At 38.7% G+C, this 18867-nt stretch overlaps 1 protein-coding gene across 3 annotated transcripts in view; it reads left to right on the plus strand.

Moving 5' to 3' along the window:
- Nucleotides 1-18867, plus strand: part of LOC113421276 (uncharacterized) — a 124076-nt gene that overhangs the window by 86875 nt on the left and 18334 nt on the right. For 2 of the 3 annotated variants that reach the window (XM_087965391.1, XM_087965382.1), the window contains exon 4: nt 12567-12620. The exons of the other annotated variant lie outside the window; for it this stretch is intronic. In XM_087965391.1, the coding sequence (XP_087821517.1) occupies nt 12567-12620 (54 nt within the window). The remainder of the gene's footprint in view (nt 1-12566; nt 12621-18867) is intronic. 3 annotated transcript variants of the gene reach the window in all.

Here is an 18867-nt window from a genome sequence, read left to right on the forward strand (position 1 = left end):
GTGGAGAGCAATCTTGGATTTGAAATGTCTTAATCAATTTTTAGTATATCGCAAATTTAAAATGCACACCCTACAATCTATCTTACTTGGTATCAGAAAAGGTGACGTTCTTACATCCATAGATCTGACGGAGGCGTACTTACATATTCCCATTCGGCCTTCCCACTATAAATTTTTACAATTCTGTTATAATAATCTTCATTTCGAATATGTGGCTCTTCCTTTCGGACTAGCATCTGCCTCCAGGACCTTCACAAAGGTTCTCGCAGCCCTCGCTGCTCATCTCCGGGATGTCCCCATATGACTGCAGTGTTACCTCGATGATATCTTAATTTTGTCATCTTCTGCTCATCAAGCAGTCATAGATACTCAGACTACATTACAATCCCTACAACTACACGGGTTCTCAATCAATTGGGAAAAGAGTCATTTAACACCTTCTACTCGATTAATCCATCTGCGGGCAGTCTTAGATACAGTGGAAGGCAAAGTTTTCCTGTCACCAGATAGACAAAACAGCATTCATCAATTAGTTAAGGAGATCAGGGTTCATAAGAGGGTGTCCCTATCTGATCTATCAAAATTGTTAGGCAAGATGATCTCATGTATATCTATTATTCCTTGGGCCCGGCTCCACACTAGATCCCTCCAGTGGTTCCTGCTTCTGTACCAGCGATACGGCCAAAGCAACTCCAAATACAAGGTCAAGGTTCCATCACAGGTCCTCATATCTCTCCTCTGGTGGACCAGACCAGCCATAAATAAAGGTTGTCTATTCAAAGAGCCCCACAGACTTACCATCACCACCGATGCCAGCCTGTTTGGATGGGGAGCTCACTTTCAATTGCTCACAGCCCAAGGCCGCTGGTCCTCCATAGAACAGTCGTGCAGCATAAACTGGCTGGAGCTTCGAGCAGTACTCTTGGCTCTCGGCAGCTTCCTTTCACAGGTACGCAATCAACACATATTAATATTGACTGACAACGTAACCGTGAAAGCTCACATAAACAAACGGGGGAACTCAGTCGAAACACCTCATGCAAAAAGTGTAGCGTTTGTGTCGTTGGGCAGAGAGCAACCTGATTTCCATCAGAGCAGAACACATTTCAGGACTGTTGAATACACAGGCAGATTGGCTAAGTAGGGCCACGATAGATCAATCGGAGTGGCGCCTCCATCCAACCCTCTTTCAAGAGGCGGTCAGGACATTTGGGCAGCCAGTGGTAGACCTGTTCGCTTCCCCCCTCAACGCTCAGCTCCTGAGATTTCTTTCCAGATACCCCTCGCAAGGAGCAGAGAATTTCAATGTGCTCCGTTGCCATTGGCCCCTGGGGCTTCTGTATGCATTCCCGCCACTTCCACTGATCCCCAAGGTCATCCAGAAGCTGCTCGAGAGGGCGGAGCTGCTTCTGGTAGCTCCCTACTGGCCCAGACGGTCGTGGTTTGCAGACCTCTGAAGTCTATCCGTATCACCACCATGGAGAATTCCATCAGACAGGGTCTTGTTAACCCAGGGACCCCTTCAACATCCGGACCCTCAATGGTTGCACCTGACTGTCTGGAGGTTGAGCGGAGTCGTCTGAAGAACAAAAAGTTTTCCAACAGAGTTATCGCCACCATCAAAGCTGCCAGACACCCTTCAACAACTTGGATCTACAATGCCACATGGTCCAGTTTCTGCAAATGGTATACCAAGTCTCAAATTGATCCCATTTCTCCATCTGTGGTTCAAATTCTAGAGTTCTTACAAGAGGGGTTTGATGGGATTATCACCTAATATGTTGAAAAGACAAGTGGTGGCCTTGGCGTCAGTCGTCACTTATGAAGGTCTCCTATCTCTTTCCCATCATCACACATACGTTTCCTTCAAGAAGCCACAAACTTACGCCCTCCAACGGTTCACCGTTATCCCACTTGGGACCTTGACAAGGTCCTTCTTGCACTCACTAAGTGCCCTTTCAAACCTTTGCAATCATCAAGTCTCCAATTTCTGATGTATAAAGTAGATTTTCTCATAGCGATCACTTCCGCTCGTCGTATTTCTGAACTGGCAGCCTTGTCGATCAGGAAAGATCTTTGCGTCTTCCATTCCGACCGGGTCATCCTTCATCCTGATCCTATGTTCATACCCAAAGTTAATTCAGCCTTTCGCAGGGCACAAGAACTGATACTTCCTAATTTTTGTCCCAGACCATCCCAAGGGTTGGAACGACAATGGCATCGGCTGGATGTGAGGCAAGCATTGCGAATATATATTCACCGCACAGTATCTTTCAGAAAAACGGAAGCTTTATTTGTGTCCTTTCAGCCCAACACTCAGGGATGCAAGGTCTCATCCTCCACAATAGGCCGTTGGTTACAGGCCGCAATAACAAAAGCGTATCAGACTCAATCACTACAGGTGCCCAGGGGCATAACAGCTCATTCAACAAGGAGCGCTGCAACATCGGCAGCATGGGCCACGCAGGCACCAATCACTGACATCTGTCGAGCCGCAACCTGGGCCTCTCCATCATCTTTCATTAGGCATTATAAAATAGATGTGTTTGCATCAGCTGAAGCCTCCTTTGGCAGAAGGGTTCTGCAACGGGTCCACAGGGACCAGGAGGGGATCCCAAGACAGACGGAGTCCCTCCTGTAGGACAGGCCAAGCTTTGGTATGTCCCACTACTGGATGCTCTGAGCAGCTCATGGGAGAAAGGGCATTGGTACTTACCTGAACTGCGAAGAGCATCCAGACCCACCCTTTTTCCGTCTGGTGGGATCCTGTTTCGGCCAATGAATTTTAGGATATTAAGGGCAAGGGTATTTGTTTCTATCGACTTCGCCAAAACTGGGGAACGCTGGGGAGGAGTCCTGTGGAGGAGGAGGAACGTTCCGCAAATTAAGCCCAGCCTAGACAAGCAGAGAGACTGAAGCACCTCCCACTACTGGATGCTCTTTGTAGCTCAAAGAGAACGGGCATGTCAGATAAGTACCAATGCCCTTTTTCTGCATGGAGACATCTTTTTTACAGATTTTTTGATGAGAACGAAAACACTATCAGACTGTTTTTTACTGTTACTACAAATGTGCAGTCCATTATAAGACCAGTTCTCTTACAAATCTATGTCAGATTTCTTTCACATTGCTAAATAAGAGCAGATGCAGGAAGTTTCAAGTAGAAATACTTGGTATCCCCGCTACTGCTAATATAAATAGTTTAAACAAATTCATAACAAAATGGGAAGATACATTATGACATGACATTGCAGAATAAGAATTGGCTACTGTGGGATCTTGTTTTGCTGCATCTAATAGAGATCTAGAAAAGTAGCTGGCACTACTTTTCCTGGTATGGGGAATAGGAGCTTTACTTACTAGAATTTGACACATTAGGATGCTACTAAATTAACTTATTTTAAAGATTGCCTTAGTGGGACAATGCCTTCTCTAAGAGGCACACAACAAAAAGACAGCAAGAAATTTAATGTTAAGTTGCTAGCATTCTGTAATAGCAGATAGCATGAACTGTTTTATACAACATTCTATCTAGCCCTGCATAAAAAGTTCAGCAATCAGCACATGCATAGAGAAAAGAGGAGTAGAGAAAAGGCAGGTTTTTAGCTGTACTTTATGAGGTCCTAATTAGATATTTTCCCTACATAAATTTTCATGTTCCACTGAAGAAAATGAAATAGACAGGAATTCTTAAAGTAGAAGATTGCAGTTTTTTTAAAATTTTGACAGGAACTCTGGATGTCTTATAAAATAAATCCCTTTATTGTTTACAAAATGGCTATGGGCAAGTAGGATGCAGTTGGAGAAAGGCAGGCAAACTTTTATATAGTAGCTTTTTAATTACCTCACTTCAGAGGTGGTATTCAACAGGTTCTGACCAGCTCTGGAGAAACCAGTAGCAGATTTTTTTTTTTTAATATGAATTTTATTTGGGTTTTCACAAAAACATAATACAAATTATGTATTAATACTTTTTTTGAGAATAGCATGATCCTGGGTTATCACTTCTTCATACAGACACACACTCAATTTCATATTCATCTTTGTGTTCTACCCATATCTTATTACTATTTTAACATTTTCTCCATAATTTTCCCCTCCCTTGATTTTCTCAACTTTATTTTTAATTATCTCATATCTAAATTCAATTATATATCTTTTTCTAAGTTTCAATGTCCTTCCAATCATTATATTTATACTTTTGTCTGTCTTGTTTCAATTTCATATTATCTTTTCTCATTAAACAAATTTTCCCCTGTAGTTACTAATTGGAGTATGACACCTTTATATCTTTTAATTTTATCCATTCAACTCATATTTAAACTTCAATTTATGAACATTGAATATAGTACATAACTTTCAATCGAATTCTGCTTGGTACATTCTTAAAATACACACTACGTTTTATATATATATATATAGCGTGTATATGGCACCATATCAATGGCACCAAAACCCTGGCCACTATGGAAAACCCTAGCCACAGAGTCATCAGAGAAGCCATAGAGATTGAAAAAAGACCAGAAAGCATGAACAGAAGAGATGATTCCACCAGGCTGTCAATCATTTGGAAGCCTGCACTCACAAACAAAAAAATCTCCACACCACAAGCCAGGCAAACACCTGGGCACAAACAGATCCCCCCTGATACCTCCAGCTCAAACACACCCCAACCAGGCACCCAGATGAAACCCAGCTTCCTAACTAATGATAGCCGTCCATTTACCCGAAGCCAAGCTGCACTAAAGACCTCCATTAAAGTAACACAATGCTGCCAGCCAATCAAGATACAAAAAGAGCCAAAAAACAGACAGAAGATATCAGAAACACCCATCAAGCAGAACACAGCAAACTCCGAGACCAATAAACACAGACCAAGACTCCCAACCAATCAGGATGAAGAAAAAACCATTCTGGCACAGCAATAGGCTGCCCCAAATTTAAATCTGAAACCACTGTAAAAGTCTGACCCACAGACGGACACAATACAGAAGCCTGATGATGGCAGATGAGATTCTGCTGAAACGTTGCTACAACTTTAAAAGAACTACAATGACGTGGGAAAATACCGAACCAAGCCGAACACCATACATGTAAGTACCCGCGAAAACTTAAGAAAACAAATATCAAACCTCTACGGGAGGAAATAAACAGCCAGATCAAAACCTACGAGAAACTGGAAATTAAAAGAGCAGGAATACTATGTGACCTCCAATTCCTACGCAGCTGCAGAGACAACAATACTACACCAACCTGCTTCAAATTAACATTTCATCAAAGCACAGCAGCCACTAAACGTATCCTGAAAAGAACTGAAATGGCTTTACTACGGAACGAGCTCCACAGTAAGAGATTCCGATTAGATCAGTTAAACAAAGATTTGCTAGCACTACACCTGGAACTGAGCAGCAAAATCCACCCTCTACTTTGGGACAAGATAAAACAACTTACAACTTGGAGAGCTGATTCTGAAGGTATTTACAAACAGGAAAAATTATTGAAAAAATTAAAGAAATTAGAACATGACAAGAAAACCCCCAACAACTCACAACAACACCTGAAACAATTAGTGCACAACGTTTCCAACAGAGAACTCACCAAAACAGAAACAGATGTTCTAACCAAAGGATTCAATTATGCTATAGCACCCCAAAAAATCCCCACAGAATCCATCATATGTGCAGTAGAATCCAGCCTAACTAAATTAAATACAGATGAAGCTGATAAAATAAGACACCAAGTTACCAATATCCTATGCACAAGCAAGCCACCCAAAAGCAACTTACAGAAAAATGAAATTAAAGCACTACAAACCCTGAAAAGAGATAGCAGCATAATCATCCTCCCAGCAGACAAAGGAAATGCCACTGTAGTAATGGACAGAAAAGACTACGAAACAAAATTGACAGACCTACTCCAAGACTCCACATACAAACCCATAAACACAGACCCAACCACATATCTGGAAAACTTAACCAAGAAGAAAATTATAACCAGCCACATAAGCAAAGAGATCCAACACACGATTATACCCAGAGAGAAATCTTCCAGATGCCCCAAACTATACGGCCTCCCAAAAATACACAAAGAAGGCATACCTCTCAGACCCATAGTCAGCTCCAGAGGAGCACCACTACAAAACCTAGCCAAATACCTAGCAAAGCAGCTACAGCCCCATGCTGAAACAGCAGCTTCACATGTACAAAACTCATACCACTTCTTGGAAATGATCAAAGATCTACACGTGGAGCAAGAAGATCTGCTTGTAAGTTTTGACGTGGTTTCCCTATTCACTCAAGTCCCGATAAAAGAGACCCTTGAAATCATCAAAAATAAATACCAACCAGCCAAACACCTCATGGAACTAACAGAACACTGCTTAACCAACACATATTTCATATACAAAGGACAAAGATACAAACAAATAGAAGGAGCCCCATGGGATCACCACTGTCACCTGTCATTGCTAACCTGTTCATGGAAGAATTCGAATCCAGAGCCCTGGCCAATGCCATCCTCAAACCCAAACTATGGTTAAGATACATCGATGACACATTCGTGATTTGGCCCCATGGACAAGAAAACCTAAACAATTTCCTAACACACCTAAACAGCGCACACCCCAAAATCAAGTTCACCATGGAAACAGAAACAAACAAACAACTACCATTCCTAGATGTACTAATCTACAAAAAAACAGATGGCACACTAGGACACACCATATACCAGAAGAAAACACACACCAACCGCTACCTCAACGCCCAATCCCACCACCACCCAGCACAGATAAACTCCGTGGCTAAAACACTAATTACCAGAACCAAACGCCTGGCAGACAAGACACACATTAAGGCTGAACTATGCACCCTGACTAAAGTACTGACAGCCAACGGCTTCCACAAAAGCAAAATCACCAGCTTGATCCACAAAAACACACTGAAACATAATAGAGACCCAGAAGATGAACAGACCTATGGAACAGCTGTCCTGCCCTACATAAGAGGTACTACAGACAAAATTAGTAAGGTACTACACAGACATCACATCAGGACTGCCTTCAAAACAGACAGAAAAATAGCAGCCATCCTTAGCAACCCCAAAGATAAAATTGACCTGGAAAACCAAGGCGTATACGAAGTCCCCTGTGCATCATGCCCGGCCACATACATTGGACAGACCAATAGAAGAATAAGTACCCGCCTGGATGAACACAAAAATGCAGTCAAAAAGCTGGAACACACTTCCTCACTAGTCCAACACATGGAAGCTACAGGTCATAGCATCAACTTCAATGGCACCAAAACCCTGGCCACTATGGAAAACCCTAGCCACAGAGTCATCAGAGAAGCCATAGAGATTGAAAAAGACCAGAAAGCATGAACAGAAGAGATGATTCCACCAGGCTGTCAATCATTTGGAAGCCTGCACTCACAAACAAAAAATCTCCACACCACAAGCCAGGCAAACACCTGGGCACAAACAGATCCCCCTGATACCTCCAGCTCAAACACACCCCAACCAGGCACCCAGATGAAACCCAGCTTCCTAACTAATGATAGCAGTCCATTTACCCGAAGCCAAGCTGCACTAAAGACCTCCATTAAAGTAACACAATGCTGCCAGCCAATCAAGATACAAAAAGAGCCAAAAAACAGACAGAAGATATCAGAAACACCCATCAAGCAGAACACAGCAAACTCCGAGACCAATAAACACAGACCAAGACTCCCAACCAATCAGGATGAAGAAAAAACCATTCTGGCACAGCAATAGGCTGCCCCAAATTTAAATCTGAAACCACTGTAAAAGTCTGACCCACAGACGGACACAATACAGAAGCCTGATGATGGCAGATGAGATTCTGCTGAAACGTTGCTACAACTTTAAAAGAACTACAATGACGTGGGAAAATACCCGAACCATTGTTTCATATTTTCTAAAATTATTTCTATTTCTAATATAACAATACTATCTTATGTACCTTTGCAGAATCCCTTTTTCAATTAAATTTTCACGCATTATCTCTAAACAGGCTTATACTTTCAATTCTTATACATTTTCCCTGTTTCTCTATATCTTGTTTCTTTTATAACTTCTTTTCCTTTCCTTCTTCCCCCTCTTCTTCTTCCTCCCCTTTTTGCCCCCTTGTCTCTCTACTTCTAATTCTCTTTTCTGTGATCCTCTCTTCTGTTGCTTCTTAATATTGTAACTATTTTTCAAACTATTCTTTTTTGTTGTTGTTTTTTCAAATCTTAAACTTTTCACTCTTTCCCCCCTTTCCTTTCACTCTTTCCCCCCTTTTTTCACTCTTTCCCCCCTTTCCTTTTTTCCCCCCACATAAAATTACTTGATCATTAAAGATGGCTTCTTCTTTGTCCCAACCTTCTTGTTCTACAAGCGTTTCTTGTTGTTCATAGTTCCAGATCTCCATTTCTAAAAATTGAAATATGAAGCCAAAAGAACCTCTTCCTTCTTGTGCTTTCTGTTTTTTTAAGTTCCATTTTCAGTTCTTCTAAAAGTGATGCCATTTTGAACACTTTTAAACAATCACCCGATTGATTTTAGTCATTTAAATCCAATAGCCAAAAATCCAAAAATCACCAAGTAATCCAATAATCCAAAGCTGTTTCTTCTTGCTTCTTTTTTTCCACTTTCTCTTCCTGGGGTTCTATTATTTTGTACAAAGTTTCAGTTAGAATGTATCTTTTAGGAATCTTGTTAAGGTTTCACTGTAAGTTCCTTTTAGTTCCAGGCAGTCTCCTCCATTTTTCCAGATCCCGTCCTTTTATTCTTTCCTTTTCTCTCCTTTCCTGCTTTTAAAGGTTTTTGAGTATCCAAAAGTCTTTATTATCCCTTTGACATTTTATTTTCAGCTTAAATGCCTATTGATGTCAAAGTGGATTTTTGTCAATTTCTTACTTAAATCTCTTAGCTGTCAGTATAAGGAAGGGAAGAAGAAAAAATCCGGTTTGTCGGCTTCGCGAGCGGCAGGGATTTGCGAAGCTGCGCGATCCCTGCCGCGCGGGGCAGCTGAAGGTAGGGGGATCCGGAGAGGGGTTTGGGGGTGTTGCAGACCCCCTCCCCGGCCGGCAGAACCCCCTTTTCCCAGGACGGTGCAGTGGCGGTCCGTAATGGCCACCACAAAGAAGCTGGCAGCCGGGTAAGAATGCGCAGGAGGAAGTGGAGAAAGTGCTTGAAAGGAGAAAGTTTTTCTTGGTTCCTAGGACTCTAAGACATATTTAACAAAATTCCTGAAAAGTATGACTTTCTGAATGATACCTTCGAGAAGAGGAAAAAAGTGGCAGTTTGATGGTGCTGAAAGGATAGCTTGCCCTCTTTTTCTACGGAATAAAAAGTGAATATTAAGAAACCTATTTTTTTTTAGGTGAAAACTGGCTCTAAGCGATGAGTGGGAAAAGAGAGGACTAAAAAAAAAAATATTTGTATGCTAAGACTTTGTTGGAGGAGATGCCTTAAGGATTGAAAGACTAAAATATATTGCAATAAGATTTTAAGAAATAGATTTGGACTTTCTTTTTTTCTGATTGATACTACCCTAGGAGGAGAGAGTGGGAACTCTGTCTTGGTTTGGACTGATTGATAACTTTGGGATTGTTTTATTTTTCCTTTGGAATATTTTGGTTGTTGTAAGAGAAAAGAAAAGAAAAGATTTATAATGGCTCCTTCTATTGAGGAATTGAGAAGGGACTATGAGCAAGCAAAAAAAAATGGTAAAGCTGGTTTGAAAGAAGCCTGCCTTTTTTTGGAAATGGCGCTCATTAACTATCAACAAACATTGCAACAGATGAAGACAGCAGAAGAAGAAGAAGGAGAGGAAGCCATCTTTAATAAATCTCAGAACTCGACCAAGAGGGAAGGAAGAGGGAAAGGAAGAGAAATAAAGGACTTAAGATTTAAAAAAACATTTAAGAAAGGGAAAAATAAGGTGCAAAATCAATATAATGATGGTAAACAAAAGGGAAGAGGAAAACGACAGAGAAGGGAAGCCAGTAAGGCAGAGGCTAGAAGAAGGGGGGGTAGAAAGGTTTGTTGGGAGAAGAAAGAAAGGGAAAAGGTGGAGAAAAGCTACAAAGTTTTGAAATTAAATGGGAAAAAAGGAATCTTTTTTAGGGATAAAGGATAAGTATAATTTTTGCAAAGAGATTTTGCAAGGTACATAAGATGATATTGTAGTATTGTATTAGAAATAGAAAACTTAAATGGCTTAAGAGTTGATAAGAGATTAAAATGTTGAAATGTTAATAATGATTGGTTTTAAAATTTAATAATATGAGGGGAGATTTAGAATATTGAGCTTTAATTAAAGAGTTTAATAAGATTATGGTATTGATGTTATTATAAAATTTTTATTATAGTATTTGTTTTTAATATTTAGATTTATTGTTTAACTATGTATTTAATTATTCTGGATGTATTATTCAGTTAGAATGTACCAAGCAAAATCGGATTGGGTATTGGGTGTTATTTTAAAGATTAACTTGATTAATTTAGTGGGGAGATAGAAAGGCATCATACTCTGATTAGTGATCTCAGGAGAAATTTCTTTTTTTTTTTTATAAGGAATGAGACAAAGGTATAATAAAGAATGGACAAAAGATACAAATATAATGACTCAAATTAAGATGATTAATTAAGATAGAATTAAAAAGAGTGAAATATGGGGAGAAGTTAATATAGAAGACTTAGAATGGTAAATAAAATAAATAATGATATGTAATATGAGCATGAATACAGTTGAAGTCCATGAAGAAAGAGATACCTGGGTCCAAGTTACTTTCCAAAAAGATTTTTTTTTATGTTTTGTGTGTTGTGTATATATGTCTTTTTTTGGGGGGAGAATTAATGAAACCTTGCAGAAATATAGAATGAGAATAATGGTAACTAAGTCAGAAAGAAATAGATGAAATAATAATAATAAAATGGAATAAGAGTAAAGAGAAATAAAGAGAAAATGGATAAGAGGTTTTTGTATGTTTATATGGAAATGGTTTAAAACAGAATTATAGTTCATCTGACTTGTTAAATTTATAATGGAAAAAGGTTTAAATATGTAATGGATAATGATGACTTGTGTGTTTTGAAAATTAATAAAACTTGTTTAAAAAAAAAAAAAAGGAAGGGAAGAAAAAAAAAGCAAATCCTTTTCCTTCCCTCTCCTTCACTGCTTCAAAGTCTTCTTTGGGAACAATGTCATTTTTTATAGTTCAAATTCCAGGGTACCTTACGTTGTTGCTTTTTCAGTTTAACCTGGTCAACCAAAACTTTCTCTTCTTATCTTCCTCCTGCACATTCTTTTCCGGTCGAGTTCTTCTTTAAGGTGGCCATTTCTGACCACTGTTGCAACCGCCTTCGGGAAAGGGAGTAATGGCCAGCTGAGGAGGAGAGATGCGGCTCTCCTCGACCCTGATGGCGGTCTCCCCCCTCTTCACCACCTCTATGAGATTGCTTAGCCCCAAATCCAGCCAGCTCGGGGCGCTCCGGCGGCGAGCATGGATCGTAACCATGCACGATTGCGGATTTTGGTCCGTTGCCAAAGAAGCTCAAACTGGAAGTCCTGGTAGCAGAAATTTTGAGTAGTTCGGAGAACCAGCAAATACCACCTCTGATTGGCCCCGCCCCCATCTATTCTCTGCCTCCGGAGTCCCAGCTGATTGGCTGGGTCTCCTTTTGTTGCCCTGCACAGGAGAATGGAACTGGAAAGCAGGTTAGTGGGATGGGGAGGGAATGGGATTTTGCAGTATCCTTCCCCCAGGAGTGGGGTGGGAATGGGGATTTTGCTGTATCCTTCCCCTGCCATGCTCACCAAGCCACGCCCACAGAATCGGTAGTAAAAAAAATTGAATCCTACCACTGCCTCACTTCCATTACATGAGAAATATAAGGGTAGAACTGACATTCAGAGTATACATCTCTTGTCTTCCAGCAGCATAATTCAGCGATTGTCTTTTGAAATTTTTAAAGTTTCAACTTTATATGTCATTTATTTAATTTTTTTAACTGTTGATTTCTCTTTCAATCTGTGCCCTGAATTTTAAGGACTTAATGATCTTTTTCTCCAGTGAACACTGTAAAATAATTAAGGGAAGAGTAGAAATATTGCTAAACTAATATTCAAAATTTGGGCGTGTAGGGAATCACAGCGGCTGCATATAGAAAATTTTTTGTGACTCTTAGAATGAATTTGCATCTTGATAATCACATCAAGCACACAGCTTAGTTGATCGAGAGTAAAATATAAGAGGATAACATTAAAAAGGTGAGTTACAGTATATACCAAAGTAGTCCTATTATATACCAAATGGTAATACTTTCAACCAGAAATTTAGTCTCTTTTTTTTCTGTCTCATTGTGAGTCAATCTAACCTGCTCCCTTTTTCCAACACAATAACACCCTTTAAGTTCAAAGTGTTGGGTTTTTAAAAATTCTTTTAATGCACTCTTCAGTCTCCTTTCTAGTACTTCACCGATTTTCATTATGAAGTAATGTTACATTTCTCATTCAAACTTCAGCTGACTTTCACCTTAGGTTTTTGCTTCTCTTTTAGAAGATGCTGTTTAAGAAGAATTGTGGTACAAAGACAAGGATCATCAAAATCCGCGTAAGTTGAGCCGTAGATACATTTTTTTCCCCCTTACCTCATTTGTGTCAAAATCATGTGCATTCCTTAGAGCAAAAGTCCACAGCTGATGGCCTTCTAGTTCCCTTGTAAAAGTTCTTGGTTTTTAGAAATGTGGGCTGGGAAGTGCAAAGAATTAAGTGTAGAGGGGATGATCATATTAACTGAACTTGATTAATTGAATGAAAATGTAATTAAATTCATATTTAAATATAATTAAAATGTAAGTTTCAGCTCCCACTTTTTTATCCTTGCCCTGCTCATGTTCTGGAAAGCAATGTTTAGCATGACATTCATTTGCCCTGAAAAAAATGTGTGCGCACACACACAGTTACGTCATAGTTGTTATGGTTTCCTGGATAGTAGAAAGTGTAAAATGTAAGAGTTCTTCAAGGATAGACTATCAATTGCCTCAGAGGATATTTTGTGTACCTCCTTTCAGGCAAAGAGGGTAGCAAATAAGCCCAGTACTTCCAAGCATGAAAAAACAGAGTTTGCATATTTTGATAATCTGAGTAAGGAGATCTAAAAAAAATTGGCTGTAAGATTCAGCTGGAATAGCCAAAGAAAGACATTTTAGTATGTTATAAGATAAGTAAATTGTATAGGTTAAACTAGTAGGGTAAGTTAATAACTGAAGGTAATAATAGGGGTGAGGGTACATTTACATATATTTCATTTTTTTAATACTCAGCTCTTGCAAAATCCATGTTTTTTAATCCACCCTCTCCTAAATTGCTTAATGTTAGCCAATGATGGATTGTATTACTCCCCCATTATATCACAAGAACATTTTAGAAGATGTTTATATGCAAGCCATTTATTTTCTTTATGAAGGCTTATATGCCACTTCAAATCACTGTGACACTAAGTGGCTTGCAAACACACAGATAGAATAACATAGTAAAGAAATGCAATAACCATAAAACAATTGTGAGTAACCGGTCTAATCATCACAACCAGTATTAGCAATACATATTACTATCACCCTTAAGTTGTGCCAAGCATAGCCACCTAACAGCTACTTTGGTTCCCAAAAGCTTTTGGACTAGGCAAGTTTTTATTAAACACTTCGTAAATGTTAGGAGAGTACAGGTTTTATTCTGGATGGAGTCCATTCCACATAAGGGAACCTCCTGTAGAAAATGCTCATCACCCACCATGCCTAAGAGAAAGTATTTCTGGGGCAAGCAGTTTCTATTTGGAGTAAGAGTTCTTGAAGATAACCAGACTCCAAACTATGTGCGAGCTTTAAAGGTGATAGCCAGCAGCTTGAATTACATTTCTGAATAATTAAGCCAAACGTGGGGGGGTGTTAAAATATTTGAGGTGATTAAGAAATATTAGTTATTTGTTACCAGGGATAACCATGCAGAAAAAACACATTTCTGCTCTGTCAATAGGCCTGTTATAAAGAAGGAGAAACTGTGTTTGTCGTCATATGGGACAAACAATAGAAACTTGAAGGTGAAAATACTGTACTTGCTTTGCAGTTTATTAGTCAGTAAAGTAATGATTTGGACTCATGAAGTTTCTGAACAGTTCTTCACAGTACCTTCATTTTAGTAACTGGGCATTAAGTTTTCAGTATGCACAAGTTGATGTATACTTTCCAGTTGAAATGCTATTTCTGTAAAACAAGGTGCTGTATTCCTTTGCTAACCCCCAGGATAAAGGGGATTTGTTTTGCTTAAGCTGAAACCCTGCACCCCTTTCTAGAGCAACTAGAAAATATAAATACATTGATCCCTCGAAAAAAATAGGTTACAAATGTACAATATGGAAGCACTTCAGGAATTACTTCTGTACAGCCTATAATTCTGTAATTGAAGTAATCATTTAAGAAACTTAATTTAATTTCAGTCACTTTTGTGTACTAGCTAAAATCTGACTTAGAAACCAGGAGATTATGAATTCTAATCTTGCCTTAGGCATGTTGGGTAACTTTGGGCCAATCAATCTCTCTGAGCCCAACGCACCTTGCAGGGTTGTTGTTGTGGAGAAAATAGGAGGAGAGAAGGAGTATTATCTATCCCAAAGGTGCTTTTCCAAAATGCAGTTAGACTTTCTTGTTTTTTTCCCCCTTGAAAATATTTTTCTTCTAATCTAAGAAGCTTCTTCAATTGAAGAAAAAGATCCAGTTGCTTTTTGGAAAAGCACTTTTGGGACAACCATGACCTGGCTGATTGAGAATCTCCATAGCTGAGTATTATGTATTTTTGCTTTCTTGAGTTATCTATAAAGTAATAAAGGTGGGGGAAAAAATCTAATAAATAAAATCAAGTTCCATACTTTTCATTTTTACTTCTCATGAATATATGCAAAAACATATGGAGTACGCAACTCGATCAGGGCAAAACAATAGACGCAATCTACATAGACTTCTGTAAAGCCTTTGATTTGGTACACGACAAACTACTTCTAAAACTAAAATCTTATGGTATCTCTGGACAACTGCATAACTGGATAGAAGGATTCCTGTCAAACAGACAACAAATGGTCAAAATTGGGAGCGTCCTATCAAATTTTGTACCTGTCAATAGTGGTGTGCCCCAAGGCAGTGTTCTAGGACCAACTCTCTTCATACTCTACATAAATGACCTCTGTGATCATATTAAGAGCTTCTGCATTGTCTTCACAATGAACAGTAAAACTGTTCAATACCACAGACAATACTGCTACCCTTCAAAAAGATCTTGACTATGTATCAGAATGGTCAGACAAATGGCAACTTCAAATCTCAACAAATAAATGCTCTGTCTTACATATTGGCAAAAAAAATCAGAACATAAAATACAAGCTGAATAGTCAAGACCTTGTTGATGATCCAAGCTCTGTAAAGGACCTTGGATTACTCATCTCTAATGATCTAAGTGCTAGAACCCACTGTAACTACATAGCTAAAAAGGCATTAAGAGTTGTTAACCTAACCCTATGTAGCTTTTTCTCTGGTAATATTACACTACTAACTAGAGCATACAAAACATTTGCTAGACCAATACTCGAATACAGCTCATCAGTCTGGAACCCACATTACGTATCTGATATTAGCACAATTGAGAAAGTCCAGAAATATTTCACAAGAAGAATTCTCCACTCCTCTACTCGTTGTAGAATACCTTATGCCACCAGACTTGAAATTCTAGACCTAGAAAACCTTGAATTACGTCGTCTTTGGTCTGATCTAAGTATGGTATATAAAATCATACATTGCAATGACTTACCTGTCAATGAATAAATACTTCAGCTTCAACCATAACAACACAAGAGCACACAATAGATACAAACTCAAGGTTAACCGCACCAAACTTGATTGCAGGAAATACGACTTCAACAACAGAATGGTCAATGTCTGGAATACTCTTCCTGACTATGGTTTCTTCCCCAAACCCCAAAAACTTTAACCTTAGACTGTCTACTATTGACCTCACCCTTTCCTAAGAGGTCTGTAGGGGGTGTGCATAAGCGCACCAACGTGCCAACTGTCCCTGTCCTATTGTTTGTTTTATTTTTCTTATATGTACCCATTTCATGTATTCATAAGTATATATATACTTATACCTATTATCTTGTAAGCGATTGACAAATCAAAATAAATAAATAAAAATAAATAAAACTTAAGGCAAAAATTTGAGGATGGATTGGTGCAGAGGCCAAATAAATGGCATCTTGTTTATGATAATTGCAAATTGAAGCTGTCTTTAATCATCTGTCTGGATTTTTTTTCAGACAGAGCCCTTTTGATATTGTTAGGCTAAGTCAGCCAATGTTAGGGTTTTCTGCTAGCTTTTTTTATGTAGAATGAGGAAAAGTGCTAATGAATCACTACTGAGTGACTTGCACAGCAGATTGCTGCCAAAAAAACAGAACTTTTTTGTGTTTTTCTATAAAGTCATGTTTTTCCTGTAGTTTTTGGAAATGAACTAATCGGGTTAGCTTGCTCAGTACATAGTGGCTTTTCTTTCTTCTGATTTCCTGAAGTAAAATTCAAGAACATGTCTTCATATTGTCAAAATAGGACACTCACTTTTGAAAGCCATTCTGCAATCTATCTCCCTGCTTGATTTTTTTTTTCTTAAAGGACAACGAGATAAATACAACTAGATAGATCCTAAATGATGCTACTGTTGGTGTTAATTTCACTATATAAAGTATTCTGAAGTTTAAAGGATTTGGAAATCTTGTTTCTATCTCTGAGGTAAAGGAAGAAGAAAATACATTTCTATGGATTAAGGCAAAATGCAACCTAGAAAAGGGATTTATTCCCAGATTAATGTGGATTGCTGTGGCCCACAATTCTCTATAGCATCCTTAGGTCTAGAGAAACAGATTTGTACCTTTTGCGTGTATATATGTTTGCTCTGATGAAACTCAATACTTTGGCCACCTAATGAGAAGGAAGGACTCACTGGAGAAGAGCCTAATGCTGGGAACGATTGAGGCCAAAAGAAGAATGGGACAACAGAGAATGAGGTGGCTGGATGGAGTCACTGAAATAGTCATTGTGAGCTTAAATGGATTTTAGGGATGGTAGAGGACAGGAAGCCCTGGAGGAATGTTGTCCATGGGGTCATGATGGGTGGGACACGACTTCGCGACTAACAGCAACAACAACAAATGTTTGCTCTGTTTTTCAAAGCAGTGCAGTTCTTATTTTTTCACCAGCATATTACAACCCAAAGCTGAAACAAAGGTTTCTTTTCCTAGCTCTAATTAGGATTTCTATATCTAGCTTTTCTTCTAAAAGCTGCAAAGGCGGTACCCAGTAAATCAAGGCAGGCAACAATGCCATTTTTAAAATGTGGAAGCAAAAAATGAATTAAAAAATGCCACATAGCCTGGGAAGGCATTATGCATAAAAAATATCTCTAAGATAACTGTTGCAAGGGCTTAATTTATACCAAGTTTTTGAAATAATCTGGAAAATAGCCATGGAATAAAGTCCTGGCATTGCAAATATGCACATGAAATCAAAATCTTTATTGGTACTATTCTTCTGTCTCTGTCCCAATTTCATTCCAGTGCAATCCTGGTTCCCAGTGCCAGGTTACCATCTCTTCTCCCACCTGAGAACTGGAGTCCCAACATGTTGGCAGTTCTTCTCTTCCACCTCTGGATTTGTGTTTTTGTTTTGTTTTGTTTTTTAATTGAAACATTCTGAGGTTCTTTCAAGCTACTCAACATGTTCAGCTTTTTTTTTTTTTTTTTTTTGCAGGATGGGGGATAGTCAATCATTTTGTACAGGTACACTGCCTGTTTTGGCCTGTCTCCTATTGACACACAACCAACTAGAATGAATTCCATATTAGAAGAGTAACTCTGCAAAAATATTGAGGTGTTTTTTTACTCTATAGAAGGAAATGTTCAGAACCCAAGAGCCATTCTTATAGTTTATCACTTCTATTTCTTGTCCCTATATGTAGAGTCATGTTTTTCCGTACACTTTTCTAAAGAGCTTTTAAAGAAAAAATAACCCTAGAAATTTTTAAGATCTTTCAAACATATGAATACTGGACTGTCCCTTTGGCTATAGTTCTAGCAAACTAATCAGGGGACTATTTTTGAGTATGTGCCTTACATGCATCAGATAATTTCTAGATACAAAGAAGACTCCCCTATTTTCATCTCTCTCCCCCCCCCCCCGGTAATTTAAGTGTCATACAATTCTTCTTTTCATTTGTGCTGTTTGCAACATAAGTTAAGCTGGAACAGAAAAGAGAAAGATTATGTCTTATCTTGATACCATTAGTTCCTTGGATTTGGACCAGAGTCATCAAACAATTTCCCTCAATTCTTCTTTCAGTAGACTAAAAGGCCACTGTAGACAGGTGAAACTTTGTGCCTACTTAAACAACAATATTATTTTTCAACTTGGAATTGAGTAGGTATTCAAGACTTCACTTTGTTGGCAAAAGTTTTACCTTGTGCCAAGAATGAACAAGATGTATTATACTGCATAACAATATAATCAAGGATAATATATTTATTTATTTATTTTATTTATTTGATTTGCCAATTGTTTACAAGATAATAAGTATAAGTGTATACATAGTTATGAATACATGAAATGGGTACATATAAGAAAAATAAAAGAATAAGAGAAACAATAGGACAGGGACGGTAGGCACGTTGGTGCGCTTATGCACGCCCCCTACAGACCTCTTAGGAAAGGGGTGAGGTCAATAGTAAACAGTCTAAGGTTAAAGTTTTTGGGGTTTGGGGAAGAAAC

Source organism: Notechis scutatus, chromosome 1 (assembly GCF_049901735.1).
Source record: "Notechis scutatus isolate UNSWTSFEM ecotype Mainland chromosome 1, rNotScu1.2, whole genome shotgun sequence".
Classification (NCBI taxonomy): Eukaryota; Metazoa; Chordata; class Lepidosauria; order Squamata; family Elapidae; genus Notechis; species Notechis scutatus.